Raw genomic sequence first — 12,567 nt, forward strand, 5'->3', positions numbered from 1 at the left:
CATGTTCAATTAATTGCACAAAACGTTGTGTGCTGAAGGGCCTGTTCCTGTGCTCTGTTGTTCTGTGGAAGAGTCTGACCAATGTACAGAAAGGCAGAGCTTCAATTTCAGATTCATTTCTCCTTGGGGTCAAAATCATAGTCATACTTCATTGATCCCAGGGGAAAATATGAAAGGAACTGACTTTTATTAAAACCCAAATAGTGGTTAATTTTTAAAAAATGAGTTTCTCTCTTTTAAGACGACCTGATTAATAATAATTACCAATAATTAAACTTAGTTTATTTTTCAAACTCTTTTGTTTTCTATAAGCATATTCCTATATTGATTCAATGAATATAGAGATTCATATCTTTAATATTCAGTCCCTATAAAAAAAGAGTAATGCTTCAGGAAATATGTTTCTATGATCAAACAGTGGTGATAATGTCTCCAGTTATCAAACAGAGATGACAATGTCTTCATAACTACAAATCCCACACATCAGTCAGGAATTTCCTTGGGCATTTCTGGAACCCTCGGGAGTCAATTCTGAACTTGAAGTAACCAGCTTTTTATTTCTTCATTCAGATATTGCTGAATGTTTCAGTTTCAATTTGTTCCTTTCTTCCTTTTCTTTTCTGCCTCTAATCGCCAGTATTTAAAGTTATTGCTACTTTAAAGACTTTGGTCCCTACTCTTTTGCAGACATTCTGTCCATTCTCTCTATCCTGCACCCCACCACACTCAAACGTTTTCTGCAAAATAAAACACTCTTGTTTTCTCACATTTTCAGTTCTGATGAAAGGTTATTGACAGGAAATGTTGTTACTCCGTTTTCCTTTCTCCAAAAATACTGCCTGACTAGCTAAATTCTTCCAGCATCCTCTTGTTTTTATTTAAATACATTAATTACATTGGCTTAGCTGTTTTGGAAAGCAAATACTTATCTTCTATTCCATTTCCTTTGTTGGCATTTCTCCATGATCCTTGATCAGAAACATTGCCAGATCAATAATTCACCAATTGATATAAAGTGAAAAAAATATTTTATCTTCTAAGTTTTTGATACATGAAGTGGAATTATTTTTAAAAATACTTACAGTGTGAAATACAGTTTCAAATGTGCATCTGTAATTACCTCAGTTCTGCTGTTCTGTACATTTATCAACATTATCAAGACACTAACACAACTTAGCTCGAAAATAAGTAAATTTAATCCTGGTACATATGTAGCAATTCAAGGAATCTGTAATTGATATTTACCTTGGACATTTTGCTCTTATTGTCTGCAATCAGGAAAGACATGTTGTTGATTTCATTCTGAATCACAAAATTCTGCTCTTCCCGTCTGAAATTCTATCGAATGGTGAGCAAAAAAAATACAAAGGTTGTTTGAGTTTTGTTCTTAGTTTACAATACTCCAACAATTAGCAAAGTTTCTGAAATGATAGTCTCGTTAAAATGCTTACAGTATTCTCTCCGACAGGTCCATTTACATATTGGAATGAAAATTTCTATGGATTGTTTTCCTCTAAAGGCACTTCTTAGCAACTAATATCCAAGCTCCAGTTCTTACTTTCAGGGATTGCTTAAATTATTCTCATCTGATAATTTCTTCTACTATTTGTGACCCCAGCAAAAGGTCATGAGGAAAACGTGTCTCTTTTAAAATCAAGACATAGGATGGACTGACAGTATGAAATATTTTGAATGCAGGTGATTCTATGGACATGTCTGATCTCTGGCCATCAGCATGACTTGGTCTTCAGCTGAATCAGGATGTAACCTACATCTGGTCCTTCAATCTTACACCACCCATGGCTGGCATATGTAGCACAACCCCACTCACTTCAATGAGATCTCTGACCTGAATGTAGAAGCTAAGTGGAATGTTGTGTTTTTTATTTTACTGCATTAATGTTTTAATTTTTTAACAATTAAATGTGTTAAATTAATTTCTTAATTAATTTTTTTTTCATTTTTAAATTTTTATTTTTTCCTACTTCAACCATTTTTAATTGCCTCTAATCATCAGAGATTTTTAGAAACAGTTGAAATAGCCTGTCAAAGCTGCAAGGGTAGCAAGCAACTATTTTATAATTGAATAAAATATTTTTATTTTAATATTCTACCTTACAGTTTTAATAATCTTGCTTTATAATCTTTAACAGCAGAATATCTATCTGAAGGCACGAGGGCCATCTCAATTCAGTTTTTAATTACAATAGGTGTAAAGGTATCAGTTTAATTTTCATCAGCTTTAATTCTCACAGTTCAAGAGAATGCATGAAGTATGCATTAAAGGCGGGTAGCAAACCTTGGCAGAGTACAGCAAAGTCCTGAAAAGTCGTCAGCTGACAGCATCACACAGGAACTAAGAGCACCAACTTGCTGCTACAACAAGTAGCTCAGTAAAAATGATGCTTTTTTGCAACGTTCAGAATTAAGAGCTCTGTTCTAAAGTGAGGCATCATTAAAGTTAGCTTTTACACCAGCTCGTAAATTCATTCCTTACATGTGATTTACACCACAAGATGAAGATCTCAGCCACCATACGGAAGAGTTCATCAGCATCTGCATTTGGCTCCTTGAGCCATCTTGCTCTAGAAAAATAAAGCTCAATTGTAGAATTACAGAGAAACAAGTGTAGTCTTCATCATGTTGAAAGTTCAACGTAAACTCATTATCAAGGTACATATAAGTCACCATAAACAACCATGAGATTCATTTTCATACTCAATACATAATAGGATAACCATAACAGAATCAATGAAAGACCACTGTGTAAATACAAATAATAATAATAATAATTATCAATAAATATTGAGAAAATAAGATGAAGAGTCCTTGAAAGTGAGCCTGTAAGTTGTGGGACATTTCAATGATGGGGCAAGTATTGTCTGTGACGTACCCAGACAACAGATAATCTGAAACTGCTTTGTAGGTTTGATTCAAAAAATGGGTTTTATTAAATTCCTATCATTACATGAATTCAAATATAGAAAGTATGATAACAGTAAATTGCTTTTTCTTTGGAAGTATTTTGCTTTCCAAATTGTCCTTCACTTTTTAATGGATACTTGTTTAAGGCTCTGCTATTACTGGGTTTATATGACTATCAACTGTTTTCAATAACAAGATGAGAAATATCTAACAACCAAGTGAAGTTTGTCATAGTGAATTTCTAATATGATTCACATTAAATTTCATTAAAGCACTATGCTGTGGTCTTTAGTTATTTTCAGTAGAATGTCTATTTGTCTGTTTATCTAAAGGGACGCAGGGTTTGGAATGGACTCGATGGGTCAAAGGGCCCATTCTGTACTGTACTTTTTTATGACTCTACAGCATGAGTGCATGGGTAGTGATCAGATGTTGGAATCTCTATCCTAATCAGAAAGTATTGAACCTAATGTCCATTCCAGTGCAGCTGCAAGCAATGAACTCTTTGCTTTGAGTCTGCAATTACTCAGAATATCACTAAAAATAACATAGACCTTGATGCTTAACAATCATGCTAGTAATCTTACCTGTTATAATCCACATAGCGGATCAAAATTGGGTAGAAGGAGTAGAGATCTCGGCAGAGAACAGCAAATTCATCTAGGATTAGCAGTTCTGTCTCCTGAAAATCTACCTTATACTCTGCTTTCAGTTGTTCTTCTTCTAAAACAACTTTTATTGCTTTCTTTTTCAGTTTCTCCAGCGTTGGAATGAATTGGTTTTTCAGCAATTCAGGTTTGGCTTTGCTGATGATTGGCTGAGCATACACTGGAGAATTCAAAGAGAAATAGAAATGGAAGTTTAACATGGTGGAATTTTAACATGGTTAGTCTTTTCTACTAACTGTATGCATCATGCATGAAAATACCCCATGTAGTTCAAGGAAATCATCTAACACATACTGCATTGAGACCAAGTAGACAAAGTGTGTATTGCTGGTTCCTGTATTATGCACTTTTTTCTTATTGTGGTCAGCTCCCAGCTTAACAACAACCTACTCAAAGTAATAATTCAGCAATGGTACTGCCCATTAAGAATCTTCGGAGAAGTTGCTATTTATTTTAAGGATCCCAATATTCTGCTAAATTTTCTCTAATTGCTGGGACTGCTGTACACCAGAGGTCTTGTCGAACTGGTCAGTAAAGGGAACCCCATGCAGCGGATATTACCATATCCTGTACGCAATTTTCATTGAGCCCTGATAGCACACTGTTGTTCCCTTCACCTAGGCTACCATTTCCTCTGCCAGTTCATTCAAGAATGATATCAATAAGGTGCTTTCCTTAGAAGGGAGAATGAAAATGTGGAATTATCTTCCTCATATAACATCAGTTACATCAACTGAAAAATTACTAGTTTGTCTGTATAGGGTTAAGAAGACTTGTTGCTATAAAGGGCTACCAAAGTTTGTAGAGCAAAGCTGGAAGTATAAAGTCAACGCACAAATTAGCTATGAGACAATTAAATGTGAAACCAGCTCAATGGAATGTACGGCCATTTCCATTAAATGCACACAATTAAGTGACTGCAAAGGCATTTAGAGTGTGCTAAGTATTCAAAAGTCATTGCACTTTACCATATAACAATTACAGCACAGAAACAGGCCGTCTTGACCCTTCTAGTCCATTCCGAACAACGCTTTGCTGTGCTTCAGTTTACAAACGGCATATAATTACTTTCACCATACAATTGACTTGGGTTTTATGTAATATTAATCAAATTTCATGCCGTAAATTTAATAAGTTCATGAAGGCAAAACAGGTCTTTTGCTTCTGCAAGTATGAAGCAGAATTTTATCAAGAAAACACAGGTCCCTTTAGGGGCCATTAAAATATATTGCATTTTTACCTGCTAGCCTCTTCATCCACGAAGCATCATCAATGCCCAGGTTATTGTTCAAGATCTTCAAGATGTTGCCCAAGATTGCACTAAGATGCTCCGAGGTGACGACAGTACAGCAGTCCCCACTGGGGTTGTTCTCAGGGCCCTGTTCCCACCAATATGACAGATAATTACACAGCATGGGCAAAACCACCTCAATGATGTGAGGCATTTCTGTGTATCGAGCTCCAGACTCAGCTGTTTCACTGATCTCTTTTATTAGTGCATCTAGTTGAGGTACCTCTGGGCACACTTCCTCCACAGTATCTGGCAAACCTAGAACTAACAAAGCAAATTAAGTGTCAATATCAGAAACACAAGAGATTCTGCAGAAGATGGAAATCATAAGCAAACACAAAAAAATCTGGAGGAACTCAGTAAGTCAGACAGCGTCTACGGAGGTGAATAAACAGTCGATGTTTCGGCCAGAGACCCGTCATCATGGAGGCTTGGAGCCAAGAACTCAGTGAAGGCAAATGGGTTTGGATGGCAAACATTTGGATGAATTGTGTTCTAGAACATGCAAGCTGCAGCAGCCTAAGAGAGGAACGCATGAGTCAGTTTTGGGCAAGGATGAGCACTGCAACAGGTAACCTTCAGGTAGACCAAGCAAATGGAATGCTTTGAGCACCAGAAGGGACATCTAACATCAGTCCATGGTTGAATCAACCAGGAGATTTGGTCATGTGAATTAAGGCACGATTAATTAACATTCTCATAGTAAAAAATCCTTTCAAAAAGAATTATGATAATATGATAAAATCTCTAAACTTGACACAAACCATTGTTTTCTATGTCATGTCATTCATTGTCTTTGTTTGAAGGGAGATGACTGAAAAATTTCCGAGTCAACCACAGCAGCAGATACTGTTGCTGTGACCAACTGGGATGGGTTTAATACTTCAAATTTTTATGATGTGACCTCCCTTTGCTCACTGCATTTTACTAGAGAAACCCACTACTTCTAATGAAATACTTTGCTGTCTTGAGATGTGGTTGCTGTGCTTTGTCATGCCCTTTGTAATCTGAGTTTGTGCTGAAACTTTGGTTTGGAAGTGAAAAGCTAAGGGCACCATGTGAGAGCAAATGCAAAGCAGGGGGTGGGTCAAACAAGATCCAGCCCATTGTTTATTGATTCAACTACTTATGTTTTCCCTACTGAATGACTAGACATAATTAACATAAAGCTCCTGTAAATCTTGCCAAATCATACCCTAGTTCATTGGGTCGATGGAGCTCAGTAGCTGACACCGAGACTTCAATACTATTTCTTTGTTTCATGTATTTTTCTTAGTTTAATTCTCTGTACCTGATTGGCCATGAGCTATTTAAAGTTCAAGGCTGTGCTGGTGACAAACAAAGAGCAAGAGGATGGTGTTTGCAAGTCCCAGGACCATCTATAATCCAGCTCAATTTCCTTGATCAGTAATTTGGGAGCAATTTTTGTTGCATCATTCAAAAATGCAAGTTTATGTAAAAAAAAGTCTGTTAATCTAATGGTCTAGTAATTTCTAACTTTGGGTACTTGTGCTTTTTCACATTGGTATGGACATGGTGGAGGATTACAAATACCTGGGGATACGAATTGACAATAAACTGGACTGGTCAAAGAACACTGAGGCTGTCTACAAGAAGGGTCAGAGCCGTCTCTATTTCCTGAGGAGACTGAGGTCCTTTAACATCTGCCGGACGATGCTGAGGATGCTCTATGAGTCTGTGGTGGCCAGTGCTATCATGTTTGCTGTTGTGTGCTGGGGCAGCAGGCTGAGGGTAGCAGACACCAACAGAATCAACAAACTCATTCGTAAGGCCAGTGATGTTGTGGGGATGGAACTGGACTCTCTGACTGTGGTGTCTGAAAAGAGGATGCTGTCCAGGTTGCATGCCATCTTGGTCAATGTCTCCCATCCACTACATAATGTACTGGGTGGGCGCAGGAGTACATTCAGCCAGAGACTCATTCCTCCGAGATGCAGCACAGAGCGTCATAGGATATCATTCCTGCCTGTGCCCATCAAACTTTACAACTCCTCCCTTGGAGGGTCAGACACCCTGAGCCGATAGGCTGGTCCTGGACTTATTTCCTGGCATTTACATATCACTATTTAATTATTTATGGTTTTATATTGCTTTATTTATACTCTATTCTTGATTGGTGCAACTGCAACGAAAACCAATTTCCCTCGGGATCAATAAATTATCACTATGACTATGATACTGACCACTGCAGCGGCAACTTTGTTATCATTGTAAAGACCATTTTCCCAAATACAAAAATTAAGAGAAAGAGGCAAAGGATCATTATTCTGGGTCTTTGACCATTACATTGTCAACACATTTATGGGTCTTAAAGAGAGGGCTGTGGGTAGCAAGAGGATGACACTTCATGTGACAATTAGAATTTGTATTGGAACAATGTAAAAATATTTAAAATAAAAGATGAAGAAAACCTTTACTTCGTATTTGCTTTTCTCAAGGTTTACGTTTAGATTTTTAGATTCATTCATTACTGGGTTAGGCCATTGTACATAGTTATACTGTACACATATACATTGGGCTGTTGTCAGAGTTAGCTCCCTCCTCTGACAGAGTGCATTGCTGCACTTCTGACTGATGGAATATGGACTGAGATGATCTGCATTCGGCCTATCCATTAGCTCGCAACAAAAGATGGCAGTACATTAAGCTCAGCATAATTGTGATTTCAAAATAAAATCAAAGTAACTAGCTACTAATTAACTTCAAGCAACACACACAAAATGCTGGTGGAACGCAGCAGGCCAGGCAGCATCTATAGAAAGAAGTACAGTCGAAGTTTCAGGCCAAGACCCTTCGTCATGACTGACTGAAAGAAGAGATAGTAAGAGATTTGAAAGTGGGAGGGGGAGGGGAAGATCCGAAATGATAGGAGAAGACGGGAGGGGAGAGATGAAGCTAAAAGCTGGAAAGCTGATTGGCAAAAGGGATACAGAGTTGGAGGAGGGGGGGGGAATCATGGGACGGGAGACCCAGGACGAAAGAAAGGTGGAGGGGAGCGCAGAGGAACATGGAGAGCTGGCAAGGAGTTATTGTGAGAGGGGCAGAGAGAGAAAAAAAGCCACACTCAGGTTGGAGAAACAACACCTTATATTCTGTCTGAGTAGCCTCCAACCTGATGGCATGAACATCGATTTCTCTAACTTCTGTTAATGTCCCTCCTCCCCTTCTTACCCCATCCTTTATTTATTATTTCCCCCCTTTTTTTCTCTCTCTGTCCCTCTCCCAATCACTCCTCGTCTACTCTCCATCTTCCTCTGGGCTCCCCTCCCCCTTTCTTTCTCCCGAGGCCTCCCGTACCATGATCCTCCCCCTCCTCCAGCTCTGTATCCCTTTTTCCAATCAACTTTCCAGCTCTTAGCTCTATCCCTCCCTTTCCTGTCTTGTCCTATCATTTCAGATCTCCTCCTCCCACTTTCAAATCTCTTACTGTCTCTTCTTTCAGTTAGTCCTGACGAAGGGTCTCGGCCCGAAACGTCGACTGTACCTCTCCCTATAGATGCTGCCTGGCCTGCTGCACTCCACTAGCATTTGTGTGTGTTGCTTGAATTTCCAGGATCTGCAGATTTCCTCGTGTTTACTGATTAACTTATCTAGCTCTGAACAATTAATTTTATAGGTGAAGCATCTCATTCTCTCAGATATTAATGCTGGAGATTTAAAAACAAACTCTTCTAACCTTTTCGAATGGCCTACTCCTGCACCTATTTTCTATGTTTCTATGTTTTCAGTGTATTCTTTCTCTTAAACCATCTTCAATATCTTTATTTTACTGTTCATCATTTAGATAGAATTTCAACTTCATTATTTAGATTCAGCATTTCTTAATGAGGATTCGTGGACAAGCCTCAGCCTTTCTTGCACTCCTTGAACGTGCTAAAGATGCCCAGTAGGTGGAACCTCACTTGGTCAGAAACCAGATTAGATTTTGGGGATCTATCAGGGACACAATTTACAAGTGCTTTTGCTTGCCAACCAACTGGAAAATCTAGGCCAGAAGCTCGAGGGACATACAAGATCCACTTTCAATGGCAACATTATAAACAGAACAACTTATATTTACAAAAGGACAATAACATAACAAGGTGTATACAGGAGCAGCACCAAATGGAAGGAAATTTGAATACTAAGTTACAAATATAGTTCTGATGACCAACGTCAAAGGACCAAATTTAAAGGACAATTCAAAGAAGCAGGTGTTTTTAGTTAAAGGAACAGATGAGAATGATGGAGACATTATATTACAGTCAGAAACATTTCAAATTGGCTGACTCAAGAAAAACTCTACAAGGATCTCAGTAACTTGGCACAGTGAGCCTATGGAGCTACTGTCCCCAGGAAGGGACATCAGCCTTCAAAGGACCTTCTTGAAAGCAAACTGGGACTGCAGTGTAATTAAGGGTGAATGCAAAAAAAGATCTGCTTGGTACTTTGGACTTCCATAAATGCAGAAGACAGAAGAGAACAGCCAGCAACAATCTGAACATTTTGCGCAGCCAGAGAAAGCTTGTGAAACGAAGCAAATTTTGTTAGAAATTTGCCACCTTAGATCTAATATGTTTTTACTGGTAAATGGCCCTAAATTATTGACAGATTCAGCATTCCAAATTCTGCTGCATTTCCTGAAAAATGGCCTCTTGGATATGATCGTGATAAAGCTTGTGATTGACAATAATACAGGAAGGCTTTATTCAAAATGATTTCTGTTTCATATTTTTGATTCTCAGTATTTTAGCTGTTTTAACATAAAAATGCTTCATTTTATTTTGAATCATTTTGAAGTGCTTTAGATTGGCTGAACTACGATATGACTTCTGTAGCTTCGAGAGCTGATGAAGCTGGAGTTGGGGGGTGGGGCAAAGGTTTTCTAGCTGTCAAAACCTTCAGGGATGTTTCAATGACAGAGCTTTGTTGGGCTACCAATAGAGGTATTGTAACCGCTTAGGCTAGCTATTGGAGTCCAGGAGCTTCAATTCAGCAAGGCCAGTTCTCTGGATCCCATTCCATTAATAGACAGATTGGGGAGTCCATAGCCTCTATTATTCCACATAATAAATATCAAATGTTGTAATTGTGACAAACCATTCAGTTTTGTACTTAATGTTATGAATTCACCACTAAATAAACACAACTATTTGCCAGATTAGATGCTGCATAGTGTTAGTTCACCCTGAAAGCAAGTGTTTTATCCCCATAGAAAGACCACGTCACTTACTGATACGTTCTCGGGGTGATTTTGTATTGAAAACTGAATGCGTATTGTGTATGTTGATAGAAGGCTCAAGAAAAGCGACTGGCATGGCAGCTGCAAGTGTGGCAAGACTTTCTCCAAGGACAGGTCGTTGTCTAAACAAAGGCAGAAGGAAAAGTATAAAGCCATTTTCTAGTCAAATAAAGGGCAATTACCTCCTGTAAAATATTGAACTGTACCAATATTCGAGAAGCTATGTTTGCCATAGCTGGGAACATGCTACATATTTTATGTACAATACATTGATTGAAGGAGCATGTGGTATCGTAACTCAAACATGTTTAAGAATTATACAAGCAATAAAAAAAAGTTATCCAGGAGATCATTCGAGATAAAATCCCACAAGTTCCTTTTCTCAATTAGACTAAATTTCACAGAGGTCAGCAAAAATATGAAGTGTTACGAAAATGTGATTCTCCACCACTGGTTAGTAACTCCTGCTAATTCTAAAGAGAAATAATAAAAAAGTTACAATTGCAATTCTCAACACATGAGGAATTCCATTACTCTGTTAAAGCAGAATCCATTGACTCACTTATAGTAAAATGTGATGGGTGTTAAAATAGTAGAATGCCTAACGACATAGGTCCATAGACACAAACTTAGTGTGAGTGAAGTTTAATGACCCCATGTTTAAAGAAAAGTAAATGTGAAACACCTGCTCCTACACCTCCTCCCTCACTACCATTCAGGGCCCCAAACAGTCCTTCCAGGTGAGACAACACTTCACCTGTACATCTTTTGGGGTCATATACTGCGTCTGGTGCTCTTGGTGTGTGGCCTGCTGTATATCGGGGAGACCCAATATAGATTAGGAGACCACTTCGCTGAGCATCTACTTTCCGTCTGCCTGAAAAATCAGGATCTCCCAGTGGCCACCCATTTTAGTTCCACATCCCAATCTCATCCCAGTATGTCTATCCATGCCCTCCTTCACTGTCGTGATGAGGCCACACTCAGGTTGAAGGAACAACACCTTACATTCCACTTGGGTAGCCTCCAACCTGATGCCATGAACATGGATTTCTCGAACTTCTGGGAATTCCTCCCCCACTTCATCATTCCCCATCCCCTTTTCCCTCTCTCACTTTATCTCCTTGCCTGCCTATCACCTCCCCCAGTGCTCCTCCCCCCTTTTCTTTCTTCCATGCCTTCTGTCCTCTCCTATTAGATTCCCCCTTCTCCATCCCTGTATTTCTTTCACCAATCAACTTCCCAGCTCTTTACTACATCTCTCCCACTCCTGGTTTCATCTATCACCTTGTGTTTCTACTTCCCCTACCCCCACTTTTTAAATCTACTCCTCGTCTTTTTTTCTTCAGTCCTGTGGAAGGGTCTCAGGTCCGAAATGTCAACTGTACTCTTTCCATAGATGCTGCCTGGCATGCTGAGTTCCTCCAGCATTTTGTGTGTGTTGTTTGGATCTCTGGCATCTGCAGATTTTCTCTTGATTGAGAAATTAGATCTGATGTGTAGTGAGAACTAATACTGAATTTTGACACTGGTTAACGATGTCTCTTATTGCCTCAATATACTTCTGCACAGCATTCAAAGAGGCGCACCTCAGGGGTGTGCGCTTAGCCCACTACTCTACTCTCTCTATACCCATGACTGTGTGGCTGGGCATAGCTCAAACACCATCTATAAATTTGCTGATGATACAACAATTGTTGATAGAATCTCAGATGGAGATGAGAGGGTGTACAGGACTGAGATATGCCAACTAGTGGAGTGGTGCTGCAGCAACAATCTGGCCCTCAACGTCAGTAAGGCAAAAGAGCTGGTTGTGGACTTCAGGAAGAGTAAGACGAAGGAACACATACCAATCCTCATAGAGGGATCAGAAGTGGAAAGAGTGAGCAGTTTCAAGTCCCTGGGTGTCAAGATCGCTGAGGACTTAACCTGGTCCCAACATATCAATGCAGGTATAAAGAAGGCAAGACAGCAACTATACTTCATTAGGAGTTTAATTTGGTATGTCAACAAATACACTGAGAAATTTCTATAGATGTACCGTGGAGAGCATTCTGACAGGCTGCATCACTGTCTGGTATGGGTTGCTGACTGCACAGGACCGAAAGAAGCTGCAGAGGGTTGTAAATTTAGTCAGCTCCATCTTGGGTACTAGCCTACAAAGTACCCAGGACATCTTCAAGGAGCAGAAAGGCAGCATCAATTATTGAGGACCTCCAGCACCCAGGGCATACCCTTCTCTCACTGTTACCATCAGGTAAGAGGTACAGAAGCCTGAAGGCACACACTCAGCGATTCAGGAACTGCTTCTTCCTCTCTGTCGTCCGACTCCTAAATGGACTTTGAAACTGTGAACACTACCTCACTTTTTAAATATATATTATTTCCGTTTTTGCACAATCTTTAATCTATTCAATATACGTATACTGTAATTGATTTAC

General features: G+C 39.2%; 1 protein-coding gene across 7 annotated transcripts in view; it reads right to left on the reverse strand.

Moving 5' to 3' along the window:
- ryr3 (ryanodine receptor 3) overlaps positions 1–12,567 on the reverse strand; it is a 380,802-nt gene that overhangs the window by 96,412 nt on the left and 271,823 nt on the right. For all 7 annotated transcript variants that reach the window (XM_072266800.1, XM_072266764.1, XM_072266754.1 and 4 more), the window contains 5 exons: positions 10,118–10,248; positions 4,834–5,148; positions 3,513–3,753; positions 2,498–2,585; positions 1,246–1,338 (listed from right to left, as the gene is read on the reverse strand). In XM_072266800.1, coding sequence (XP_072122901.1) covers positions 1,246–1,338; positions 2,498–2,585; positions 3,513–3,753; positions 4,834–5,148; positions 10,118–10,248 — 868 coding nt within the window. The remainder of the gene's footprint in view (positions 1–1,245; positions 1,339–2,497; positions 2,586–3,512; positions 3,754–4,833; positions 5,149–10,117; positions 10,249–12,567) is intronic.

Source organism: Mobula birostris, chromosome 1 (assembly GCF_030028105.1).
Source record: "Mobula birostris isolate sMobBir1 chromosome 1, sMobBir1.hap1, whole genome shotgun sequence".
Lineage (NCBI taxonomy): Eukaryota > Metazoa > Chordata > Chondrichthyes > Myliobatiformes > Myliobatidae > Mobula > Mobula birostris.